This window comes from Aspergillus brunneoviolaceus (assembly GCF_003184695.1).
Source record: "Aspergillus brunneoviolaceus CBS 621.78 unplaced genomic scaffold BO95scaffold_8, whole genome shotgun sequence".
NCBI classification, from domain to species: domain Eukaryota; kingdom Fungi; phylum Ascomycota; class Eurotiomycetes; order Eurotiales; family Aspergillaceae; genus Aspergillus; species Aspergillus brunneoviolaceus.
Window position 1 is genome coordinate 405120 of NW_020290738.1, and position 23606 is coordinate 428725.

The following is a 23606-nucleotide window of genomic DNA, read 5'->3' on the forward strand; positions in this document are numbered from 1 at the left end:
GTAAGATTGATGGGACTGGTATGATTCACCACTCGACCCGCCATAGAAGTGTCTGTGTTGTCTAGAAGTGGTTGGTATTGATTCAGCTCCTCGAACAAAGGATTAGACTCCGGAAGACATACTGCTCTGGGCCATTTGAATGAGGCGGTCACCGTGGACTACCTGAGGTGATGAAACGAGGTATCGGGGCGTTGAATGAGTAGTTCCTGGCAATGAAATCCAAGAATCGTGCTTTTGAAGACCGAACAATACCCAAGTTGGTAGTCATTACTCTGCTAGAAAGAAGCCCTGCTCCGAGCCAGTGGCTGCCTCAGACCACGATCAGCAAGTCACGAACCCAAAGTTGCACAGGAGCGAAACTGCTCATGTTGCCATACCAAGTCGCTTATAGCCCGTCCAGCGTGGTCCAACGATTTCAATAGCCTCGTCAAGCTGTATAAGGGGGTGGCGGCTCCGTCCCTTGAAGTTCACAGATTTGTCGTTGGCCATTTCTTTCCCAACCTTCAATTTCAGCATCGTCATCACTACTTTCAACCAGGTCCCTTTCCATGCTCCTTTTCTCAGCTACGATTCCCTTCGTTCCGACCGCGTTATCGATCTTCTGCCATAAAGTCTTCGTTAGCATAGCCCATGCTTAGGAATTCTATGCAGGATCGCAGACGGGACCCGACATACCTTATCCTTCCCATCCCTGCTCACAACCACTACATCCTTACTCTGGTCGACCCTGCCCACCAAGCTTCCATTCTTCCACACCCCATTCTTGACCACCAGCCCCTTCAGATCAGTATTGTCAATCACACACCCTTTCACCTCGCAGTTCACGAGCCTTGCCTTCTTCAACCGGCTGCCCGTCACGCGACAGTCGCCGATGGTACTCCGCCGCAGAGCACTCCCGCCTCCGATCTTCGAGGCTCTCACCTCGCAGCGCGTCATCCACGACCACTCGCCGATGATCGAGTCGCTGAGGGTGCATCTCCGGAGCGAGATGACATTCTCTAGAGTGCAGTGGTCGGCTTGCACGAATTTGCTGGAGGAGACGTTGGTGAGGGTGCAGTTGGCGAAGATGCAGTGATGCAGGTGGGAGTGTGCGATGGTGCAGCTGGTGCAGGTGGAGCGGCTGATCGTTGCTGATGGATTGGATGAACAGGCTGGGGCGGAAGTTGACGCCGAGGTTGAGGCTGTGGTTCTGTCGATGCCACCCACGCCGGTGATGGTGACAGCCGTGAGGACGCTCCGGGCGATATAGTCCGAGGGAGTGAGGTGGGACAGAGAGCACTCGGTCAGTGCGGAGCGGCGGATGGTGGGCGAGGCATTGGTCAGTGTTGTGGTGTTGGTGGTTGCTGATTTTGATTTTCCCATTATGGTAAAACTCTTAAATTGAGATGTGTAGTGAGATGGACGTCGTTATCTTGCGAGGAAGGATGGAAAGTCGCCGAGATTTATGCACGGCGATTAATTATGGATGGGTCTCGGCAATGGGCGCTGATGCGACGAGACGATTCAGAGGTGGTATATATACTACCTTAATCTAGGATGTCGACGGTTGTGCCTCGCATTGGTTGCAATAATCGCCAGTATCAGGCTACCAGATTTTCAACTTCAAGGGATCCTATACGAATGGTCGATATAGGTAAGACAGTCCTTTATTCATGCGGTCAATGGGCGGTGCCCAGAGGCGCAGTGCTTCGCAACAGCTTCCCGATCTGGAATAGACTCGCATGCGTGGCGGGGAGGAAGGATTATACGAGCACTGCCTGCCGGATGGCAACTTTTCTCGTCTTCCTATTATTCTGCTGTCAAACTGGTCGCATCATGAGCACAACAAGGCCAAAGCCCTGCAGGGAGAAATTGTTATCGTTGTTATTGCTGCTATTGCTGCCTGGGTTCATGTCTGGGTGAGGGTGAGATGAAGACAAGATAAAGCTCCGAATTTAAGCTTCATCTACAAGCTAACCCCGCCGAACTAAGGCAGATCCACTCCATGGCCTGACAATGGAACCATATCCCCGATCTGACTAAAGCCCTCGGGATGATCGGATCGTCTCCTGCTTTTGAGCGGAGACTCACCTCTGTCTACTTATACCGTGTAAAATGCCGGCTCATATCACGTACAATGGAACTACATCTCTAGGCCCTCAAGGAACCATGAGCGATAACGCATATCCATTCCGCAAGATCCTCCTGGTCGCAACGACGGGTGGCTTTACCCATGCCGGTACGCTCACATCTTCAGATTGAGTACACCTACTAACCCAGGTCCAGCTCCGGTCCTCGAACTGGGCAAGGTTCTCTCTGAGCGAGGCCACACAATCGACTTCGCAACCATGGAGGGCCAGGAGCACTGGACAAAAGACTACCCATTCGTATCTCAGCTGCATATACTCGGAGCCGGTCCAACTGAGCAGCAACTAAGCGAGCATTACCTGCGCATGCGTAAATGGGACATGTCTGTCGGCCTAGCAGGCGCCATGCCCTCGAAGTACATGTTCGACTCCTTCTGGCCTGTGACCTACGACCACCTCAAGAATATCATGGATGATCCTGCCCGCCGTCCCGACTTCATCATCGCGGACTTCTTCGTCGATGCCGTCAAAGACATGCATTTCCAATACCAAGTGCCCGTGGCCATCGTGCACCCACAAATGCCAGCCTTGATGCTCCCGTGCAGCTACATCCCCGGACAGCCGGGCTTTCAGCTAGACGGAACCCTCACCTCCGAGCACGCCTCCATATGGCTCCGTCTGAAGAACGAGCTCGTGGTCGTCAAGGGCGTGAGAGAGATCATCCGCTTCTTCCGCTGGACGAAACAAATGCGTCGCGCTCACGGCGTGTACTACTCTATTCCCAACCCCCGCAAACCCGACTACCTTGTCTTCATTAACTCATTCTTTGGACTCGAGGTCCCGCGCGACCTGCCGCCGCTCGCGGCCGTCGTAGGCCCGATACTCAGCGACACATACCCGCCGTGCGACAAGCATTACACCAAGTTCCTCTCCGATCGCAAGAAGGTCATCTACATTGCCCTCGGCACGCATGTCATCCTTTCTATGGCGGACGCGTCCAAGATTCTCACCGCGCTGTTCCGGCTTTTGGATATCTCCGTCATTGACGGCGTCATCTGGGCGGTCGGCCAAAGCGGCCGACAAGACCTCGACCCATCCGCCACATTCACGTTCGTAACTCCTTCTTCTACTCCGATGCTATCAAATACTGTCGACAGCAATAAAGAGTCCAGAGAGGGAACGATCACTCTAGCCGACCTCCTAGCCGGCCACCACCCGGCCTTCCTCTTCCCCCACTTCGCCCCCCAGCGCGCCCTTCTCGACCACCCGGCCGTGCGCCTCTACTTCACCCACGGCGGCGGCTCAAGCGCCAATGAGGGTCTCTACCACGGCAAGCCCATGCTGGCGATGGGGATCTTCTCGGACCAGATCGCCAACACGGCGCGGCTGGTGCACGGCGGCGTCGCGGAGTCGCTGAACAAATTCTCCTTCACCGCGGAGGAGGTCTTCGAGAAGGCACGCCGCATCCTCGAAGATGTCGACGGCAGGCACGCGCGCGAGTCGCTGCGGCTGCAGCGGATTGCTAGGGTGGCGTCGCGCCGGAAGCACTACGCGGCGGATCTGGTGGAGGAGGTGCTGTATGACACCGAGCTGCGGGTCGTGGACGGAAAGGAGGTCCGCCCGATGCATCTGCAGACGGCGGATATGAGGATGCCGATGTATAAGGTGCGGAACTGGGATCTGATGGCGTTGGCGGGGGTGGGCTTGGCGGGATGGTTCGGGGCGGTTGCAGTATTGGGGCGTTTGGTGTGGCGGCATCGGACGGTTACGAGGGGGATTGTGCTGGGGTTTATGGAGCAATTTGAGGTTGCCCTAAGGTCGGCTGTAGGTGAATGATTGATGCACAGTTCTCATGGTGGGGTGGAAGTGAAATCGGTTATCCTATGACAAGCTGTGATTTCTGCCAGTTCGTACAGTACTTCCATATAACATTCAGCCTCGTTAATACCAATCTTAAGATAGTACTGGGAGATGACTGGACATCTACCATAAGCATTAGATGTCTGTTCCATACAATAAAACTTTTCCGACTATCGAATAGTACAATACCTGGATATGGCTTAAACCTCATATTTAGTCTGTCTGTATTCCTCTAATCACAACTAACATGAAATCCGCTCTGCCGGACTTTAGGGGTAAATAGTGGCATTCGTTAGCTGCGTTCCACTGCAAGAGTCTCTACGCAGCTCCCTCTTCCACTCGCTCAATCATACACCGTCTCGGAGTATAAACCCCTCTGACCCCGGGATAATGCCCCCCTTCCAATTGCGAAGTTAGTACTGCGTTCACTAGTATAAATGTAGAGAGCTTTCTCGCTTGTTTGCCTTCGCCCTGAAGCAAGATTAACTGTATACATCGTTGCAGACATTCACTTTCCTCATGCCTCGTGATTCATCCAGGCATAGTACCTTCATAGGGATAGGTTGAGCTTCTCAATGAACATGTATTCACTGACTTCACCAGCATTCGCATAGTCCTCGCTGCGTAGCGATCACTTCTTCATTGAATCCAGTAAAGACATTCACCTCCGAATTCTTCTGTCTCAGAGATATAGACAGTTAAGTAGAACAACAACCGCCAAGCCAACGTCTTTAGCTCCTTACTCATATTAACCAACCAACCATTGTACAACTTTCCTTTACACAACTTTCCTTTACACAACTTTCCTTTACAATCCATCGAAACTCCCCATGAAGCCCAAATTGTACGAGTCCGAAGACACACCGAATCGCACTTATCTGGCCCCGAATGGAAACAAGAAAACTCAGCATCACAGGCCAAGTGTGACAGAAATTCTGACATAGCTATGTGGCCGACGCTACTAACGAGAAAGACTGGCCACCTTTCGGTGTGTTCCTTTCCGACGCATTTGTTCTCAAAGTCCCAAGACAATACCATGGCAAGCGGCACAGCCAGACGTTCCACTGGTGACCTCGCCTGTGCGGGCGCCATTCGTGAGCCTCGTATCAACCCCGATGGAATAAAACCTCGATCCCCGTGAAAAGCAATCCAGTCGCCTATGAACCCAATCAAAGAGGCATTCTCGTCAAAGTCGTGCTCGCCGACGATGAAAGAAATGAGGGAGATGAATGCCCTCTGCAAGAAACCCCTCGCGTGGGCCGGAGACGAGTATTACTCGGTTCCTTTCAGGAGCCTCGAACTGACAGACATCCATTTTTACTTCGGTATAACCGAAGATCCTTCCATTTCTGAGTAAGTGGAAGGCTGCGTCCGATTACCTCAGAGTCTCGGTAAACGGTACTCCTCCCAAGCATACCGTGCAGAAACTAAGTGGGGTCGTAGACATCGAAGCTGCGAGAATGAGGATCGATCGAATCCTGAGTGCTGTTATGCATCAATAGCGGGCCACTAGAGGCAATCGTGCCCATGAGATGAGACTCGGCGTCGAGACGATTCTCGACGGTCTTGCTATAGGCAAGAGTGCCGGGTCGTCCGATTGTTCGATATGGTATGAAGACTCCTTAAATCTCCTACACAAGTGGTCATCGTGGAAGCCAAGAGAGAGGGTCAGTCAAAAGTTGGTTGTTCTGGTGCGATAACAGACGGCAATCAATGGGACTTCGTTATTCTTGATCGACTACGCAAGGTATCGTGCCACTCACAAACAATAACCGCAGTTGCACTATTTACTAAGAAGCGGTCTCTAGTATTCTGCCATTACCTATCGCTGGAATTCTGGCCAAAAGGCCCTGGATATGGAATGCACTTTACTGGATGGCGGCAATTGGGGCGAAACAGTCCTCACAGGGTTTGAATGATATGGAGGAGTAACTCGAATTACTATTAGTGAGAAAACAACAAGTTGGTTAAGGAACTTGATGCTCAGAATTGTCTACTGTCACGTGAACAGTATCACTCAGGCACCTGTATTTAGGAGGACCCGTTGGTATCTCAATAATAAGAGCAATCTCTTCCTCTACACTACCCTTACATCTAATACACCACTTATCTACCTAATTTGTTGCGTGGTTGTTATGTGTATGTATAAATGGCCTGTCATGTGACGGTGGACAGAATACAACCCTCGCCTACGCTGGTGGCCCCGCCCCGGCTTTCCTTAAGCGTGCCACCACCAGCTCTTGCGATACTCAACCTATCGGGTTTACCTATGCCCGACGAGCGATGGGATTGTCCCGCTCCAGCGAGGAGGACCCGACAAGGTACGAACCCTGTTCTAGACCCCAACCCTGGGTCCTTCACAATTCTGATCCTGACCCCTGCAATGATAAAGCTTGATTTTCCCAGTTTCACCCGGCTGAGCCTCGGCGATTGCTCGTGTCGATCGAGCCCCGCAGCAGCAACGTCAGAACATTACAGAGTAGGAGGGAAGATGATGATGATGTATAAAGTCTTGATGGCGTCTAGTTATTCTTGATTGATTATAAATAGCCCGCCGCAACGGTGCAAAAACAAGCAATTGTGTTTCCGACCCTTCCGACGATCCAAACCCTCCTGATAGCGCGGCCTTATTCTGCCCCGTGCCTCCACTCGTGGGGCGCAACTTCGCAGCCCGTCAACGGCGCGTTGCAGCCAACTTCGGAGACTTATTTCTTGGAGATAAGTCGGCATTTGACTCCATCCCCTGAAAAGCTCCAGCCCTGTTCGTCAGGACACGAGTAAGAAAAATCTTGGCACCTCCCGAGTGGGGCGGGTGAAACGGCTGGCAGGTGGATCATCTTCCCATACGTCATGGCGATGCAGCATTCTGGTGTTTGCGATGGGCTTCGTGGGCTTGATGGACGGTCGCTATATAGAGACAGCTTTGGCTGTTGAGCTTTGCAAAGGAGTAATAGATCAGCTCTCTTCTCATCCCTTAATAACTAATCGCATCTCAATTCCCCTGCATCGAGCATAATGACGGTTCCCAGCGCGGATAGCTTCGACTTTGTGGTTGTCGGCGGTACGTCTCACTCGTTTCTTCCTTTGTTGACAAGTGTCTCTCTAACATCCCACCAGGAGGTACTGCTGGTAATGTGGTGGCCGGGCGACTGGCCGAGAACCCCGAGGTCCGCGTGCTGGTCATCGAAGCGGGTATCGCGTATGTGACCGACCCTCCAAGCACAGTATGACTAGGACACCCGACTAAAGCAAACGACCGAGACGATAGAAACCCTCAAGACATCGAGAAGATCACCACCCCGGCTACCGCCTTTGACCTGCGCGGCAGCAAGCATGACTGGGCCTACAAAACGACCATGATCAACAGGCCCTCCTACGAGCGCGCCGAGAAGCCCAACACCCGTGGAAAAGTCCTCGGGGGTAGTAGCTGCTTGAACTACTACACCTGGATCCCGGGTAGTAAGGGCACCTTTGACGCGTGGTCCGAGTACGGAGGTCCGTCTTGGACGTGGGATGGGTGCCAGGAGTATTTCAGCAAGGTGCGGACTTCATCCTCAGCATCAGCATCTATAATGACGGTCACGAGCAAGAATCGCCTACTAACGTGAGCAATGTCAAACAGCCAGCAACATACCACGACGACGACAACCTGTATCCCAACGAGCTGGCCAAGATCGGTCGCGACGGACCGGTGCACGTCTCGCACGCGGACCTCGTCCCCGAGCTGCGGCCCTTCCGCGACGCACTCACCGTGGCCTGGACGGGCGCGGGCCACCCCGTCAGCGAGGACATCTACTCCGGCAAGATGGAGGGGCTCACGCACTGCGTCACCAGCATCTACCGGGGCGAGCGATCGTCCAGCGGCGCGTACCTGACCGGCAAGACGAACGTGGTGATCATGCCCTCGTGCATCGCCAAGAAGATCAACTTCGACGGCGACACCGCCGTCAGCGTCACCGTGCTGGGGCCGGACGGGTCGGAAGAGGTGATCATCGAGGCCAAGCGGGAAGTCATCGTCGCGTGCGGCGTCTTCGAGACCCCCAAGCTGCTGATGCTGTCGGGCATTGGGCCCAAGAAGGAGCTCGTGCGTCACGGCATCGAGCCCGTGGTCCACTCGGAGCACGTGGGCCAGAACCTCCTCGACCACCCCATCATGCCGCATGTGTTCCGGCTGAAGGAGGGCATGGGGCTGGATAGCCACCTGCTCCGGGCCGGGCCCGCGCACACCGCCGCCGTGCAGAAGTACCGGGAGAGCAGGCAGGGGCCCTACAGCAGCGGACTGCTGGAGCTGGTGGGACTGCCTCGCATTGATGACCGTCTGGAGAGATACAAGGAGTACCGGGAGGCGAAGGCGCAGAACGGGGGCAAGGATCCGTTCGGTCCGGAGGGACAGCCGCATTTCGAGATCGACTTTGTGGTCCGTATTTACCCGAAGTCAACCTCGTGGAAGCCAATATACTAACCATGACAAAGCCCATGTTCTCCGATGCCTTTCAGTGGCACTTCCCCGTGCCCACGGAGGGTGACTGGTTGACGGTCATCGTCGACCTTCTCCGCCCACTCTCCCGCAACGGCGAGGTGAAGCTGAACTCCACCGACCCTCGCGACCAGCCGAACATCAACCTGAACTTCTTCTCGAACGACCTCGACATCATCGCGCTGCGAGAAGGCGTCCGGTTCGTGGACGAGATCCTGATGCACGGCGAGGGCATGAAGGACGTGATCCGGGAGGACTACCCCTGGCCCATGCCGCGACACTCGGACGAGGCGATGAATAAGATGATTCTCGAGCACTCGCAGACTGGATATCGTGAGTCTCCCTTCCTGTGGATGAGCAAGCCCCTGGCTAATACGTTGACAGACCCTTGTGGTACAGCCCGGCTTTCTCAGTCCATTGAGCAGGGTGTGGTGGACTCGGAATTGCGCGTGCATGGCGTCAAACGGCTTCGCGTGATCGATGCATCTATCATCCCGATCATTCCGGATTGTCGCATCCAGAATGCGGTGTATATGATTGGAGAGAAGGTGAGTAGCAGATCGTTTCGAAAGTCGTGAATTGATGCTGATTGCTTTAGGGTGCGGACATGGTCAAGGCTGCGTATCCGGATCTCTACCAGTGAGGTGATGGCGGTTGGTGGGGCCGCCGATTGCGCCTTTTCTTGATGAATGATAATGTGTACATGTTGGTGGCTTTCGATCTCATAGTATATAGCATGTTCTAATCCCTATCATATGTCATTGAACATATTGTTTCTTGCTTCCTGAGGTTGGAGAAACGAACCTCTAATCCCCTGACTCTCCACGTAAGTTGGGTGCACAAGATGTCGCGTATACAGCTCGAAGAAATACGAGCCACCGCCCCACCGCAACCACGGCGAGCAGCCGGCCATCGCGGGACTAACCGCAAACGTACAGATGTCAGACTCCCAGCCTAGCGCTGACGGCTTCATATACTCTACTAGAAATAGAGTAAGATTTTCCAAGCAAAGCTTCTTATCTCCATGCTATTGGGGCGCTGGGAGCTGTTATGTCCGTCCTGCCGGGCGCTAAACCACGCCGCTAACCTCCAAATTCGGACATAGGATTTTGTTGCTTCGGAGGTAACAGGGAACAGGGATTCATCTGCCATCTGCCCCTCTTCGATCTTTCTGTCGTACAGTACGGAGTACCTAGTACTTATATCTCCATCTCCTCCTCAATTCCTCCCTAAGCCTCAACCTCAACACCAACTTACTCTTCCCCCCCCCCCCCCCCTCTTCCTCCCAAGCCCCCCAAAATGACCTCCAACAACCTCTCAACGTGCTGCATAACGGGTACCCTCCACGAAGGCGAACCCAAGGGCACAATCCAAGACATTGAGAACAGTAAAACCACCCACCCCCTTCCCCAACCCCCCCGTCCAAACCAGAATACTCACCCCCAACAGTCTCAACCTACATCACCCACCCCCCCACCGCAACCAAAAAAGCCATCCTCCTCCTCACCGACGTAATCGGCCACCGCTTCCTCAACGCCCAACTCCTCGCCGACCAATTCGCCGCCGCCGGGTATCTCGTCCTCATGCCCGACCTCTTCACCGGCGACAGCGTGCCCCTCAACCGGCCCGAGGGCTTCCAGATCATGGAGTGGGCCAAGGGCCACCAGCCGGCGCACACCGACCCCATCATCCAGACGGCCCTGAACCACATCCGGTCCACGCTGGGGTGTGAGCGGGTCGGCGGCGTCGGGTATTGTTTTGGGGGGAAGTATGTGGCCCGGTTTTTGAAGGTGGATGGGGGCTTGGATGTGGGGTTTACGGCGCATCCGACGATGATGACGGCCGAAGAGTTGGCGGCGGTGGAGGGGCCGTTTTGTGTTGCTGCTGCGCGTGAGTTTTTTTTTCTGGGATTTTTTTGGAGTTGGATTGGGGGTAGGGAGGGATTTTGCTAATGGTGTTTTTTTCCGGGATAGAACATGATCCGATCTTCTCCGCGGAGAAGCGACGCGAGAGCGAGGAGATCCTGGGTAAGAAGGATCAGCCCTGGCAGATTAGTGTGTACTCCGATGTGGAGCATGGGTTTGCGGTGCGCGGGGATCCCGCGGCGCGGCGGGTGAGATTCGCGAAGGAGCAGGCGTTTCAGCAGGCGGTGGCGTGGTTTGGGGAGTATTTGTGATTGGGATTTGGTGGTTGAATTCAGGAAGATGGGGAGAGTGGGTAGTAGATGAATGCCAAGGCTGGACTGGAAGTATCTTCCGAGAATGAGGCCTTTCTCTTATGTTCCCTTCAAGTCAGCAAGTAGTGGAACGAGAGATTGATCCTCCACCATCGATGCTTCTCCATTACTCAGTCCATTTGCTACGTCTACTACGTATACAGCAGCATACCCCCCCCCCCCCCCCAAAGCCAATCACATTGCGCAGCAGCGGTCTTAATCTATGCAGCCGTCGATGATATCCTCATCCGGCCCACACCCCCCGGTAACCCTCATGCACGATTACGCTCTGCACACCAATCACTCCCACCGGTCGGAGGATTCAGTCTGCAATAAGTTCTCAGCTGCAGAACCCCCTCTTTCGATGATTTCACATGAATGACATGATATAAGAAACCCTTCCCCTAGCACAACCATGAACTCAGTCAAACACCCCTCAATCTGACCCAACCCACAGCATGATCTCCGCTCTCCTCGCCGCCCTCCTCCTCGTAGCGGGCTACTACCTGACGACAACCCTAATTTCGCGCCAAAAGCACCCACCTCTGCCCCCAGGCCCTCCCCGCCGACCCATCATCGGCAATCTCAATGACCTCCCTCGCCCTGGCCAACAGGACTGGAAACATTGGCTAAAGCATAAGGAGCTCTACGGTATGTTTATGTTCACCTCGTGTTCACATTACAAAATCTGCCCCGCTCACAAGAGAGAGAAAGGAAAAAGGCTCCATCAGCTCCCTCAGCGTCCTCGGCCAAACCATCATCATCGTCAACGAGGCCCGCCATGCAGTCGAGCTACTGGAAAAGCGCTCGGCGATCTACTCCTCCCGCCCACAGCAGAATTTCGCCGAGATGTGAGCATCCTCCCTCGCGCTTCTAATCTTACCCAACTCCATGCCCAATATACCCGAAGACTGACAAGCAACAACCCCAGGTCCGGATGGCACAACGTGCTCGGCTCCGTGAAAAGCACCGACCGCCTGCGCGCCACCCGCAAGAACCTCCACCGCGAGATCGGGTCGAACAAGTCGGTGGGCCGGTTCGATGCGGTGCAGACTGCGGAGGTGGGCCGGTTTCTGATGCGCGTGCTGGAGGCGCCGGGGCGGTTGATGGAGCATATTCGCAAGTTCGGACCCCCCCCCCTTGTCCTTCTCTATCGTGGGCCGTTGTCGGTGGCAACAGAACAAAAGAGAGGCAAAGCTAATGCCCAAGCCTCAGAGAAGCCGGCGCCATCATCCTCAAGATCGGATACGGGTATACGGTTGAGCCGCACGGCCGGGATCCGCTGGTCGAGTTGGCCGATCGAGCGATGGAGGATTTCTCGGTGGCGATGTTGCCGGCGACGTATTTGGTGGATTACATTCCGTTCTGTATGTCCTGTCTTTCCCCTGGAAGCTATGGCTTGATGTGTGTGTGTGTGTGTGTGTTCTAATCAACATCAACTGTGGGGTAGTGAGACATCTCCCCCCCTGGCTCCCCGGCGGCAGCTTCATCCGCACGGCGCGCGGGTACAAGCAAACCGTCACGGCCTTCAGCGACCTCCCCTACGCCTTCGTGCGGCACCAGATGCACCACGCCCACGGCCATTTCACGCCGTCCTTCCTGTCCAATCTGCTGGAGCATCAGCCCGCACTGCCACCCGGCTCCGAGGCCGAGGTCACCGTGAAATGGTCGGCGGCGTCGTTATATGCTGGTGGAGCGGATACGGTATAGCCCCCCCCCCCCCCTTTCTCCAAACTGACCGATCCAGAAACTGACGAAACGGTGGGTGGGATAGACCGTCTCCTCAATCGCCACCTTCTTCCTCGCCATGGCCCTCTTCCCGGACGTGCAGCGCAAAGCCCAAGCCGAACTCGACTCGGTCCTCGGGGCAGCGGATCGGCTGCGGCTGCCCACCTTCGCGGACCGCGAGAACCTGCCCTACCTGAACGCCCTCATCAAGGAGGTCTTCCGGTGGCATCCCGTCGTGCCGATGGATCTTCCGCATGTCGTGACCCAGGAGGATGAGTATGAGGGGTACTGGATTCCGAAGGGGGCCTCGGTTTTGGCGAATATTTGGTTTGTTTTGCCTTTTCCCCCTTATTTCTTTGTCCCAGTTGCTTGGTTTTTCTCGCGCCGCGGAGAGGGGTGGTGGTTTTGTGGCCTTGTTAAAAATTGGTATGCTAACTTTTCGTCGGGCAGGGCATTCACCCACGACCCGGATGTGTATCCTGATCCGGAGGCGTTTAGACCCGAGCGGTTCCTGCCTGATGCTGCTGCTGCTGCTACTACTGCTGCACCCGGTGCTGGTGTTGGTGGTGAGGGCGGTGGTGGCGAGGGTGGCGTTCAACGAGACCCCCACCTCCTGGTCTTTGGGTTCGGGCGTAGAGTCTGCCCCGGACGGACCCTGGCGGATGCGAACGTCTACCTGACGATTGCCCAGGCGCTAACGGTATTTCGGATCCAGGGGCCCGAAGGAAACCCCGAGTGGAAGCCTGAGTTCCTGCCGGGGGTAATCAGTCATCCTGTCGTGCCGGCGGGGTTGAGGATCGAGGCGAGGAGTGAGGCCCATGCAGCGTTGGTGAGGGAGGTGGAGAGGACGTATCCTTTTGAGAAGAGTCATTCGGAGGAGTTGGTGGGGTTGTCTTATTAGTTCTATAGGGGGTGGTTGAAGAGGTACACATGAGGGTTGATTAGGTATATAGTATTGGCTATGAAACTAAAGAACAGATGTTGGGGGTATGCATCCCCCGGTGTTATTAGATACAACATGCATCCTGCGGACTCCTGGTTGGAATGGAAACTATTGCTCCAGAGCAGAGCAGCCCAGTGCCAGAACCCCGTTCTATTTTTTATTAGTATACCTTTCCACTGAGGCGTGATGTTTAGCGGAGACTCACCAAGAGGTTCACTTCGGAGCAGCACTGCGGCTTCGTTGTGCAGGTGGTGTCGTAAGGCTTGCCTATAACCATAGCGTTAGCATCAACAATGACAAACCACCTAGGAAACGGACGTACAGAGAAGACCAACGGAGCCGACAATACTGCCAGCGTTGATGTCCAGATCCGCAAGGATGGGGTCCAGGAGCGGGTCCAAGGGAGTGGTCAAGGTGCCGCAGCACAGCACCGGGGCGATGCACTGCGACTGGTCGACCGTGCTCTCGCTCGTGGTAGAGGTGGTCTGAGCGGCGACGCCCTTGACTTGGTTCTCAAGGGTCTGCGAGTCGGATTGAGGGGCGGGCACGGCGGCGACGAGGCCGGCGATGGTCAGGATAGAGACGGTGAGGGAGAGCTTCATGGTCGTGGTTGGGTTGGGATTGTGTGGTTATGAGAGGTATGGCTTGCTGTAAGAGAGGTTTGTGATTTGATTGTGTTGTAGTGTTGTTGAGCTGGGGTGGAATGTGCTATTTATCTTCAGAGGAGACTGCGACTCGAAGGAATAACCATCCAAGTATACAGCATTTCCAAGAACTACTAGACAATATCCTCCGTTATCGCAGTCGGACATCCGGATTGAAGGAGTCTCAAAATCCAGTCCTCAGCCAATTCTCCATGCAGAGAACAACCGGCTGGAACGGATGCCGGCCATTACAGTGGTGGCAACGCGATATTCACAGTCGATTCAGGATGGACGGCGAGACCTGGCAGAGATGGCCATGCTGCAGGTACCGAGGAACAGGTAAAAGGCAATCTCAGAATTGAGGCGAGTGGTCTCGGGCCTGTCATCCGTCCCTGTCTTATCAGCCACCCGGTCTGGATGCTTTTCCGGTACCAAATCAGCGGGCGTACCCACAGTAGCTGAACATCGGGGAGCATGATAACGATGCGTGTGGGCGCTGCTGTGGACCTGGATCTGTGATACTTGTGAGGTGTCCGTGGCAGAATCGAATTGATAAGTATTGATGATCTTCGCTGGACAAAAGATCGACCTTGTTTAATGGTGTGGCACCGATTTCGGATGCGCCCATACCATAGTTGACTTAGCCGCAGCTCCAGAAAGTATCGAGCAGCCTCGCTTATCGCAGGGATCCTGAGGTCAACAGGCAGCTATTTTGTCAATGCAATAAACTCGATAGTCGATCATTGAGCATTTTGGACATTATCACGCATCATTCCCAACTCCGCTAAGTTCGGCGGACGCATCTCGACTCCGCGACGATCCCAGGAGAATGATCTGCATTGCTATCAGCTTCCAACTCATCTCAAATGCTTGAGGTGATAATTAGTCATATTCATAAAGATAAAGTATGGAGCTGTTAGACCATGACAAATAGCAGTGCAGTCTATTTTGAGAGACAGCATCGAAGCATTAACAGAATGTGCAAACCCGCCAAACATTGTGGACACAACACTGATAGCGATAGCAGCCCGATAAGTTATGCGTGCATCATTGACTCAGCAACACACACCCACAATGTACACAAATTTATAGTGGCGGTGTGATCCGCACCAGCCACATGCCAAGCCTCCACCAGCCACAAACTCGCGACACAAAAATTCCCTCGAATTGGCAAAGTCGATCTCATTTCAATATCCGTTGACCGACCAGCCCCTCCCCCAGACCACCTCTCCTATCTCGCTGGGTCGTCTTTTTTTTTCCCCCGTCATCTTTCCCTTTAACCTCTCCCCACACACAGAGCTATACACATAATCATGGCTCCCATTTCCATCGCCGACATCGTCGCCGCCCTGCCGGCCGACGACACCTGGGGCCCCGCCTCCGCCGCCGACAACATGCTCGACGGCGTCCCCTATGCTCCTTTCTCCAAGGGTGACAAGCTGGGCCGCATGGCCGACTGGACGGCCGAGTCCAAGGACCCCAACCGGGCCGGTCGTCAGGCTTACAACCGTAACTTCCGAGGTACGTTGCACGCTTCCTTCTTTCTTGTGTTTCACGGCGGAATGGCGAAAAACGAAGACAAAAGAAAAGGGGAAGGGAGTATCGTGTGTGGACCACCAAACTAACAACCCCATCCAACCCTCCAGACCAGCAAGTCTACGGCGCCGGATCCTCCAGCCTGTTCTCCGTGGCGGTCGCCGAAGACGAATCCTCCTTCTCCGTGGTCGACAACACCCGCAGCTCGACGAAGCGCACCTTCGGCCGCGGCGGCGGCACGGTGTTCCGCGGCCGGGCCCAGCGCGGCGGCGCCCAGCGTGGCGGACGCGCAGGCTTCCAGCGCGTGGGCGGCGGTGGTGCCGGCGGCCGTGGGGGCGCCGGCGGGGACCGGTACTACGACAACCGCAGCGGCGGCCGGGGCAACCGGGGCCGTCGGTTCGGGTGGAAGGACTACGACAAGCCGCAGCGCACGCGCGAGGCGTCGGTGGCCGTGCGGCCCGACTGGACGATGCTGGAGGAGGTGGACTTCAGCCGGCTGTCGAAGCTGAACATGGAGGCACCGGAGGGCGAGGAGGTCGACTCGTACGGGTTCATGTACTACTACGACCGGTCGTACGACAAGGCGCCGGTCAAGAACGCGGAGCGCCGGCTGCAGGCGCTGGACCGCGCCGCGTACAACGTCACGACCTCGCAGGACCCCGTCATCCAGGAGCTGGCCGAGAAGAACGAGGCGACGGTGTTCGCGTCCGCCGACATCCTGTCCACGCTGATGTGCGCGCCCCGCAGCGTCTACTCGTGGGACCTGGTCATCGTCCACCAGGGCGGCAAGATCTACTTCGACAAGCGCGACGGCGCCTCCCTGGACCTGGTGACGGTCAACGAGAACGCCGCCGACGCCCCGCTGGAGCTGGCCGACTCGTCCGCCGCCACCGCCGCCGCCGCCAGCAAGCAGGAGGGCGCCGCGATTAACACGCCCAGCGCCCTGGCGCTCGAGGCCACCTTCATCAACCACAACTTCGCCCTGCAGACCGTGGTCGAGTCCGAGGAGAGCAAGATCGAGCTGGCCCACCCCAACCCCTTCTACAACGCCGCCGAGGAGACCGAGCCCCTGGCCTCCAAGGGCTACAAGTACCGGCGCTTCGACCTGTCGCTGGAGCGCGACGAGGGCCAGGAGCCCGTGCACATGATCGTGCGCACGGAGATCGACGCCATCATGAAGAACCCCACCGGCGGTGAGGACCAGCAGCTGGTCGTCAAGGCCCTGAACGAGTTCGACAGCAAGGCCCAGGGCTCCGGCGGCGCCCTCGACTGGCGCTCCAAGCTCTGGTCCCAGCGCGGTGCCGTCGTCGCCACCGAGATGAAGAACAACTCCTCCAAGCTCGCCCGCTGGACCACCCAGGCCATCCTCGCCAAGGCCGACGCCATGAAGCTCGGCTTCGTCTCCCGCGCCAACCCCCGCTCCGCCGCCGCCCACGTCGTGCTCGGAGTCGTCGGCTACAAGCCCCGCGACCTCGCCACCCAGATGAACCTCAACCTCGGCAACGGCTGGGGCATCGTCCGCACCATCGTCGACCGCATCCGCGCCCTCGACGCCGACGAGGACGACGACAAGGTCAAGAAGTACGTCCTCATCAAGGACCCCAACCGCCCCGTCCTCCGCCTCTACAGCGTGCCCCCCACCACCTTCGAGGAGGATGAGGAGGTCGCCGCCGAGGAGCAGGAGGCCGCCGAGGAGGATGAGGAGTAGATTTTTGGGCCGCTTTCTACCTCCATCATTATATCCTAGTCACGAATTTGGCTCGCTGTGTTTCTTTTTCCGTCCTGTTCATGTCAAAAGTTCTTAGGTTTATGAACGACTATCTATGTTTTCCAAACTCATTTTCTGACTTGGTAATTTCACCCTGTAGACTAACCTTGTCTCGTACATCGGCTCACTCCATTGTTGCATTTGTCTTACGTACAAAAGTACAAGATAAGGATGCATGGTAGTATTCGACGACATCAAGCACATCACAACTATGTAACCTTTCGTCCTTCATTTCCCCGAACCGTACTTAGGATAATACGCCAAAGAGAAGACGCCCAAGCACCAGTTAACGAATCTTACTGCACAATCTCAAACCGCACCTCCTTCTTCACCCCAAAAACATCCCTCCACTCCTCCCACAACCGCCGCAACTCTTCCACGTACATCCGATGCACTTCCTCCACATAAGCCTCGTCCTGCACATACCGCTGCTCCTTGACCGGGATCGGTTTCCCGACGACCACATGGATCGGCTTGCGGAACGGCACCGTCACTCCCCACCGTCCGCTGATCACCCGAGTCGACTTGCCGGTGATAGCCTTCCAGGCTTTCGCACCTGCCGTGAACAGGCCTCCCCGGTCACCGTCCTGCTGCTTCTGACCTTCACTCTCCCAGTGGCTCGAAGCTGCCTCACTGCTGTTTGCATCATGCTCTTCGGGATACGCGACGTCAAAGACCTCGTTTTCTCCAAACGCCACCACCGGCACTAGGCTCGCGCCCATCTCGATCGCAATGCGAATGAACCCCCTGCGCACCCCCAACACCAAATCCATGCGGCCAGGACGGGCGATGCGCGCCTCGCGATCGCCACCCACGCAGATGGTGATCGCCTGCCCAAGTCCGTTGCCGTCGTGGCCGCCGGACGACAGGAGCTTAATGCATGACGCGCGACTGACGCTGCCGATGCCCAAACACAGGGCGTACTCGCGCAGCAGGGGGGCGCGAAGGACCTTGTCCGACACCAAGAGAGTGTGATTGAGACCAGGAAACAGCGTGTCAAAGCCGGCGCTTTGGGTGGCGAGGGCGCCGATGGCACCGCGGATGGAAATGCCGTGTGGGTGGTATCCGAATATGTACTTTTGATAAGGAGCCAAGGGAGTGCTGCGATAAAGCTTGAGAGGGAAGTAGTTGGCATAGAGTGACCAGAGAGGAGAGTTTCGAACGGCGGAGGACGGGGAAGGGAAAGAGGGGAGAGAGGTGGGAGGGAAGTAGGTTATCATGAGGACATAGACTGGATACAAAGTGCGGATGAGAAGCGGAATGGGAAGAGATGGGATAAGGACGAGGATTAGAAGAGCGTAGCCCAGGATAGGAAGGAGGAGGGACGTGTTGGTTGTAAGAGCGACGAAGAGTGTGCTGGCAGCAGTATAAAGTCTGGTTCTTGTGGTTAAAAATCATGAACACTTGATATGCATTTGAAACAAATGCAGGGAGGGAATACTCACTTTGAGGTTGCATATTTGTCCAAATGAGGACGATTGACGGTCTCTAGAATACCTCCGAACTTATTCCTGATTGTGCGCAGCTTGTCCTTCGGATACTGATTGACTTCTGGGATCGGCAAGGCCATTCTCTCCGGGTGGTATGCCAACTCAGCGATCTTCTCGGCACCTACGACTCGTCCTTCTCTTTTGCAGCACAGTGCAGATAATTCCTTTGCCTTGGCCTGCATTGTGACATTGCCGACGACCCTGATTAGAGCCCTGCCGAACTCATCTGCATCCACTGCTGGAGCAGCTGTTTTGTTTGCGTACACGCCGATTCCGAGCCACTCTGTACGCACAGCATTTTCATAGCAGTCTTGCCAACCTGGAAGAACGACGTGAGGTATGCCAGACCTGGAACGTATTACTATCTCTACTCCGCTGAGTCGAAGAGTGAAACTTACTGAATAGCCTCGTACCATGAGTTCGCACCACCATGATGCACGGAACAGACAATCTGCCCTGTCTGCAACATCGCCAATGGCTCGACCTGAAACCATGGTTGAATGCGCACCCGGTCATCTTTGATCTCAGCAGCCAGTATTTCTTCCGCCTCTTCAAAAACATGCGCGCAATCCTGCGTATGTTTTGGAAGCTTCCACAGCACTTGAAACTTATCCGTCCGTGAGTCCAGAAAACTCCTCACCCCTGAAGCAATATTTCTAGCCATCACTGGATCTGGCGCATACAAGGTCCCCAGGTTAATCAAGATTGTAGGTGCCCGGTGGAGCCACCGATGCAGCTCCGGATCCTGCGTCTTGACAGGCGCAACGGGTAATAGAATGGGACCACAGGGGAGGACATTCCCGGGGACTTCCATCGGCCAATCCAGCTCTTTCAGACCTGGAGCCAGATGAAATCGGTCGGGTCGCCACGAATCCGCAAAAGGGAATCGGCCCTGGATACCATGTCGCTTCCGCCATTCACGAATCTGTCGTTGACGGCCGCTACGGCGGTAAAGCTTGGCGACATCCATGGCGGCCCTGGTGTTGGAAGGCACAAGGCTCCAAGGAAGTGGATAGGGAAAGTCAGTCCCTGGCCTAGTGCACAGTCAGCCACATGCATTGGTTCATTGGGAATGCATAGCGAATTACAAGGGAAATTTCCACGCCCATCCAGCAAAAGGCTGGAGCCCATACACCACATGGGACAAGGAGGTCGTGTAAAGAACAATAGCCTGGTGGCCCGCATTATACGCTGCGTCTCGTCCCTGAGGGAAAAAGCAGTCGACGAGGACAACGCTCGGTTCGATAGCCTGGACTGTCTCAAGACAGCTGTCATACACCTGCAGATACTCTTCCTCATTCCAGGCCCAGATTTCCTCAAAAAGCGATTTGAACCCCTTCAATGCGCCTTGATAACCGGGAGGATGGCAGATCGTACGTTTTCCTGTGCGTGCAAAAGCCTCACTATTCGAGGGGCCGTTGAGAGGGTGAAAATGAATGCGCGAGCGAACTCCGTCGCTGTCGAGGTTGTTATCTACAAGCAGCTTCTCGATGCGTGGTTTCAAGGTCGGAAACGAGGCGATGTGCACGTCGGTGTCACCTCGCACCAGCAATTCATGAGATAATGCGAGAATCAGGTTCGTCTGCCCATGTTCACTGTTGGCAAGAAATAGCACGCGGGGCCTCTGTGTTGGTAGCGGTGATTGCGGTGGGGATGGAGTCTTCTTGCGAGTACTGCGACGCCGCAAGACAGGCGCTTGCTTTCTAGAGGACCGGGACTTCTTCATGGTGGGCGAGTGTACGTGCGTGCGGCCTCACTGCATGTGCTGCATGTAGAACAGACGGCACGTTCTGGTAGAAGTCAGAGCACATGGGGGGATATAAATGGGGACTGTCAATCAAGGAGGTGCCTGGCTTGGACGCAAGGTTGACAACAGGGAGGAATGCTCTCTTGTTTCAAGGGATAGTGGAGGGAATGCCATGGTGCAGGGGAAAGGAGGGGTAGCATTCGCATGATGTGAGCTTAAATTTGAGCAAGAAAATAAGCAAAGGAGGTGTGAAGCTGAGATGAATTGAGTGAAGAAAGTATAGGAGGATAGATAGTTTAGATTGCCAGAGTAGTTAGTAGTAGAGTAGTGGTAGTAATCTCCGGACCCCTGGTAGATCTACCCGAGACCGCTGGATGTTGGGGAGATCTTCCCCAGAAAGAGGGAATGCAGCTTTTCCCATTCAGCCCTGGGCCAAAACCGGAGTATAAAAGATTTGAAACCGCAATGGGAACGTGTGTGTAGCTCGAGAGTTTTGCCAAGGGGAAAGGGGGATTCCAAAAATTAGAAAGAAGGAGTATGAAGCTGCCAGATGAGAGATAAGAGGATGTGGGAGTGTAAGAGAGTCTAGCCCCGTTAGTCATCGCGCTAACTAACTAACTAACTAACTAACTAGTCAACTAATGCTTTCTTTCTCTTTCCCCGCCTCCAGTCCAGCCAGAATAATCATCTCTCTAAAAGATCTACGGAGTACAGCCAGCTTGAACTCTCTTCTCCTTCTTACTCTAATTCCTCAATTTAAAGTCAATTCACTTCTTTTCTTCCCCTCCCTCCAGTGATATCACCTAGTCATCCTCAAACACTCAAACACAATGCCTGAACAAATCTCCCATCGGTCCAAGCCTCGTCCCACAGCCTCCTGTCTTCCCTGTCGTGCCCGTAAAGTGAAAGTATGTCTCTCTCTCTTTCCCGTTCCTTCCCCCTTTCCCCTATTTGGTTTATCAGATATATAAGTATCATTACCTTTTTTATCCAACTTAATTCCTTCCCCTCCCCAAAGAGAAACCAAATCTGCCCACCTACCTTTCAAGACCCCAGGTCTATCAGTCTATGAGTCTATCAGTCTTCATTCAACCTATTAGTACATGCATGCCCCTGTAGCTTCATCAAACAACATAGAATCCCCAAAACTGTCTTCCAGCTTCACCATCGGGAACCACTCTCCCAAAGAAAATCGCACCTTATAAGCCTAACATTAACAACCCCAGTGCAACCGCCTCACCCCCTGCGCCACATGCGTGGCACGCAACACCCCGCAAGAATGCAAGTACGCCGCTCCGGATACCGATCGTCAAGCCATTGCTCAAGCCGAGCTGATCGCGGGGCTCCGAAGCCGGGCGAACCAATTGCGCGATCAGCTGGGCATGGCGCGGGGGCTCGAGATCTTGGAGATTGAGGATCAGCAGCCATCCCCAGAGTCAGACAGCGAGCAGGAAGAGCAGCATGCCTCGATCGAAAACGAGATCGGAACGGGGGCCCCGTCACGGAAGAAGGAGGATCAGTTGGCCGAGCTGGAGGTGGTGTATGCGGCGTTGAGATGGGGAACGGGTGCGACAGTAGAGGAAGTCATCCGAAGGATTCGGAGAGGGGAGCCCTTGGGGGACATTGCTCAAGGAGTGGAGTTGGGGATGGGACCGGGATTAGAGGACGGTGTGGTGGTCCTGGATTGATAGAAGCGGTGGTCAGTCTGCCCAGAGAAAATAGAAGATATTACATATATCTAGTAGTCATCAGCGCATTGCGTTACAGGACATCGTCAGTATTACACAGTTGGTTGTACAGGGCGTGGTGGTGCGAGCTGAGTTCGAACACAGCAGCTCCCATTACGCAGCCACCCGCCGACAGAAACAGAGAGGTGGGACGAAACCACGGGATGGCGAGGCCTGGCGCAAGTCAGGCTGGCGTCAAACGGAACAGAAACAGAAATCCTGACGGATCACCACGGATTATGTACAATGTCGTTGGAAGGAAGGTAAAGGGGAAAGGGAAAACAAGAGAGGCGGGAAAGAGAAAACCTGGGGTTCCGCTAGTACTTTTGTTCATCAGTGCCAACCATGACTAGGATAGATCGTCGCCCGGATTGCAAACATGCTGCTCGGCTTTCGTATCCAGCACACTGGTAAGGCAATCCATAAGCTCAAAGTCTTCCACAACGGCCCCAAAACCATAGCAGCGGACCTTGGTATTGAGGGTTTCGACGATGATTTTGACATCTTCCCGAGTCAGCCGACCATAGAGTTGGTGATTTTTGAGGCATTGCAGCGCCATGATCGGCGTGATCTGCCCCTCCGTCACCAATTGTCGGCTGAGATTGAGGAGCGTGGTCAAATTGACGTGCGGCAGGTCGTACGTCTTGTGTGGGTAGGTTTGCTCGTTCGTCGTCGTGGCGATGTAGCTGGGGGGTGGACAGGTGGCCATCAGCGCATGCCCTGAGAACGGCATGTCTTCATCGTCCGCCTCGGTGATCGATCGGCGGCAGAGGTAGTCGGTGTGTTCTCGACAGGGCGATTCCAGTCTGGATCAACGTCAGTTGCATGGGATTGGTCACCAAGAAAACACACTTACGTCAAGATGAAATCGATTTGGAGCTGAGGATCCGCCTCGAAGATGCCGGGTAGCTGGATCGGGGCGCGGCTGGCGGGAGCGATCTGATCGAGAGTGGCCAAGGCGTCACAGGGAGCAGCCTGATAGGCTGATTGAGGCGGCGCCAGCTCCTGAGTGGGCGACACATCGATCTGCTCAACGCCATGCGTACTCGGACTCAGGCTAGCAGAGACCGTCGTGGGCGGCGTGGTGTAGACGGGACCTCCGTTAGGGGCGACGTTGCTCGGCTGCGAGGCGACACTGCTACTGGCAAAAGGACTCGAATGATAGCCCATGCTCCCGCGTTCCGCCTTGCGACGTTCGAGTTCCGGCTCGAAGTTGATACCATGGGCCACAAGAATCTCTTTCAGAATATTATTCTCGTCGGAGAGCGTTTGCACCATGTCTCGATGTTGCACGACCGTTAAATTGGCGGCCGAGATCTCCTGCGTGTAGGCCTCTCGCAACCGGGACACTTCCGTCTCCAGCGATCGGATATACTGTTCCTTACGTTCCCGATGGGTTCTGCGC

The 23606-nt window shown here is 55.1% G+C and overlaps 10 protein-coding genes across 10 annotated transcripts; 6 read left to right on the top strand and 4 right to left on the bottom strand.

Moving 5' to 3' along the window:
• Positions 1–520: 520 nt before the first annotated feature.
• BO95DRAFT_269180 (uncharacterized protein) lies at positions 521–1695 on the bottom strand. The gene has a single exon (XM_025581570.1). The coding sequence runs from the start codon at positions 1360–1362 to the stop codon at positions 619–621; it is 744 nt and encodes a 247-aa protein (XP_025446156.1). The 5' UTR covers positions 1363–1695; the 3' UTR covers positions 521–618.
• A 130-nt stretch (positions 1696–1825) lies between these two features.
• BO95DRAFT_381476 (glycosyltransferase) lies at positions 1826–3848 on the top strand (the record flags this gene model as incomplete). Its single annotated transcript, XM_025583367.1, has 3 exons — positions 1826–2218; positions 2266–3175; positions 3224–3848. Coding segments are annotated over exons 1-3 (1659 nt in total), but the record flags the coding sequence as incomplete, so codon positions are not given.
• Positions 3849–6941: 3093 nt separating this feature from the next.
• Positions 6942–9046, top strand: BO95DRAFT_506754 (GMC family oxidoreductase; the record flags this gene model as incomplete). The annotated part of the gene is made up of 7 exons (XM_025591218.1): positions 6942–6987; positions 7044–7125; positions 7195–7465; positions 7549–8343; positions 8400–8736; positions 8788–8951; positions 9002–9046. 7 exons carry the CDS (start codon positions 6942–6944, stop codon positions 9044–9046), a joined length of 1740 nt encoding a protein of 579 aa, XP_025446158.1.
• A 635-nt stretch (positions 9047–9681) lies between these two features.
• On the top strand, positions 9682–10646 carry BO95DRAFT_381477 (alpha/beta-hydrolase). The gene is made up of 3 exons (XM_025583368.1): positions 9682–9790; positions 9853–10293; positions 10377–10646. Exons 1-3 carry the CDS (start codon positions 9703–9705, stop codon positions 10577–10579), a joined length of 732 nt encoding a protein of 243 aa, XP_025446159.1. The 5' UTR covers positions 9682–9702; the 3' UTR covers positions 10580–10646.
• Positions 10647–11076: 430 nt separating this feature from the next.
• Positions 11077–13247, top strand: BO95DRAFT_470913 (cytochrome P450; the record flags this gene model as incomplete). The annotated part of the gene is made up of 7 exons (XM_025589549.1): positions 11077–11269; positions 11340–11469; positions 11550–11741; positions 11834–11985; positions 12069–12322; positions 12393–12673; positions 12797–13247. 7 exons carry the CDS (start codon positions 11077–11079, stop codon positions 13245–13247), a joined length of 1653 nt encoding a protein of 550 aa, XP_025446160.1.
• Positions 13248–13343: 96 nt separating this feature from the next.
• On the bottom strand, positions 13344–14052 carry BO95DRAFT_269203 (hydrophobin family protein). The gene is made up of 3 exons (XM_025581571.1): positions 13612–14052; positions 13495–13556; positions 13344–13439 (listed from the first exon to the last, which is right to left on the bottom strand). Exons 1-3 carry the CDS (start codon positions 13889–13891, stop codon positions 13398–13400), a joined length of 384 nt encoding a protein of 127 aa, XP_025446161.1. The 5' UTR covers positions 13892–14052; the 3' UTR covers positions 13344–13397.
• A 1082-nt stretch (positions 14053–15134) lies between these two features.
• On the top strand, positions 15135–17320 carry BO95DRAFT_405899 (eukaryotic translation initiation factor 3 subunit D). Its single transcript, XM_025584024.1, has 2 exons — positions 15135–15454; positions 15580–17320. The coding sequence occupies exons 1-2, from the start codon at positions 15247–15249 to the stop codon at positions 17175–17177; spliced, it is 1806 nt and encodes a 601-aa protein (XP_025446162.1). The 5' UTR covers positions 15135–15246; the 3' UTR covers positions 17178–17320.
• Positions 17321–17413: 93 nt separating this feature from the next.
• BO95DRAFT_381489 (UDP-Glycosyltransferase/glycogen phosphorylase) lies at positions 17414–20620 on the bottom strand. The gene is made up of 4 exons (XM_025583369.1): positions 19816–20620; positions 19126–19761; positions 18683–19075; positions 17414–18611 (listed from the first exon to the last, which is right to left on the bottom strand). Exons 1-4 carry the CDS (start codon positions 20451–20453, stop codon positions 17534–17536), a joined length of 2745 nt encoding a protein of 914 aa, XP_025446163.1. The 5' UTR covers positions 20454–20620; the 3' UTR covers positions 17414–17533.
• A 532-nt stretch (positions 20621–21152) lies between these two features.
• On the top strand, positions 21153–22197 carry BO95DRAFT_439234 (uncharacterized protein). The gene is made up of 2 exons (XM_025585691.1): positions 21153–21382; positions 21701–22197. The coding sequence occupies exons 1-2, from the start codon at positions 21305–21307 to the stop codon at positions 22160–22162; spliced, it is 540 nt and encodes a 179-aa protein (XP_025446164.1). The 5' UTR covers positions 21153–21304; the 3' UTR covers positions 22163–22197.
• A 159-nt stretch (positions 22198–22356) lies between these two features.
• On the bottom strand, positions 22357–23606 carry flbB. Its single transcript, XM_025581572.1, has 2 exons — positions 23058–23606; positions 22357–23007 (listed from the first exon to the last, which is right to left on the bottom strand). The coding sequence occupies exons 1-2, from the start codon at positions 23477–23479 to the stop codon at positions 22551–22553; spliced, it is 879 nt and encodes a 292-aa protein (XP_025446165.1). The 5' UTR covers positions 23480–23606; the 3' UTR covers positions 22357–22550.

What these genes read in the sequence shown, in the direction of transcription:
- BO95DRAFT_269203 (XM_025581571.1), bottom strand. Translation starts at nt 13,891, where the DNA reads ATGAAGCTCTCCCTCACCGTCTCTATCCTGACCATCGCCGGCCTCGTC. An exon ending in CGGCTCCGTTGGTCTTCTCT is followed by an intron (nt 13,557 to 13,611) that starts GTACGTCCGTTT and finishes CTATGGTTATAG; the next exon opens with GCAAGCCTTACGACACCACC. An exon ending in GCTCCGAAGTGAACCTCTTG is followed by an intron (nt 13,440 to 13,494) that starts GTGAGTCTCCGC and finishes AATAAAAAATAG; the next exon opens with AACGGGGTTCTGGCACTGGG.
- BO95DRAFT_381489 (XM_025583369.1), bottom strand. Translation starts at nt 20,453, where the DNA reads ATGAAGAAGTCCCGGTCCTCTAGAAAGCAAGCGCCTGTCTTGCGGCGT. An exon ending in TGGGCGTGGAAATTTCCCTT is followed by an intron (nt 19,762 to 19,815) that starts GTAATTCGCTAT and finishes ACTGTGCACTAG; the next exon opens with GCCAGGGACTGACTTTCCCT. An exon ending in GACAAATATGCAACCTCAAA is followed by an intron (nt 18,612 to 18,682) that starts GTGAGTATTCCC and finishes CACAAGAACCAG; the next exon opens with ACTTTATACTGCTGCCAGCA.
- flbB (XM_025581572.1), bottom strand. Translation starts at nt 23,479, where the DNA reads ATGGTGCAAACGCTCTCCGACGAGAATAATATTCTGAAAGAGATTCTT. An exon ending in CAAATCGATTTCATCTTGAC is followed by an intron (nt 23,008 to 23,057) that starts GTAAGTGTGTTT and finishes ACGTTGATCCAG; the next exon opens with ACTGGAATCGCCCTGTCGAG.
- BO95DRAFT_405899 (XM_025584024.1), top strand. Translation starts at nt 15,247, where the DNA reads ATGGCTCCCATTTCCATCGCCGACATCGTCGCCGCCCTGCCGGCCGAC. An exon ending in TTACAACCGTAACTTCCGAG is followed by an intron (nt 15,455 to 15,579) that starts GTACGTTGCACG and finishes CCAACCCTCCAG; the next exon opens with ACCAGCAAGTCTACGGCGCC.
- BO95DRAFT_269180 (XM_025581570.1), bottom strand. Translation starts at nt 1,362, where the DNA reads ATGGGAAAATCAAAATCAGCAACCACCAACACCACAACACTGACCAAT.
- BO95DRAFT_439234 (XM_025585691.1), top strand. Translation starts at nt 21,305, where the DNA reads ATGCCTGAACAAATCTCCCATCGGTCCAAGCCTCGTCCCACAGCCTCC. An exon ending in GTCGTGCCCGTAAAGTGAAA is followed by an intron (nt 21,383 to 21,700) that starts GTATGTCTCTCT and finishes TAACAACCCCAG; the next exon opens with TGCAACCGCCTCACCCCCTG.
- BO95DRAFT_381477 (XM_025583368.1), top strand. Translation starts at nt 9,703, where the DNA reads ATGACCTCCAACAACCTCTCAACGTGCTGCATAACGGGTACCCTCCAC. An exon ending in AATCCAAGACATTGAGAACA is followed by an intron (nt 9,791 to 9,852) that starts GTAAAACCACCC and finishes CACCCCCAACAG; the next exon opens with TCTCAACCTACATCACCCAC. An exon ending in GTTTTGTGTTGCTGCTGCGC is followed by an intron (nt 10,294 to 10,376) that starts GTGAGTTTTTTT and finishes TTTCCGGGATAG; the next exon opens with AACATGATCCGATCTTCTCC.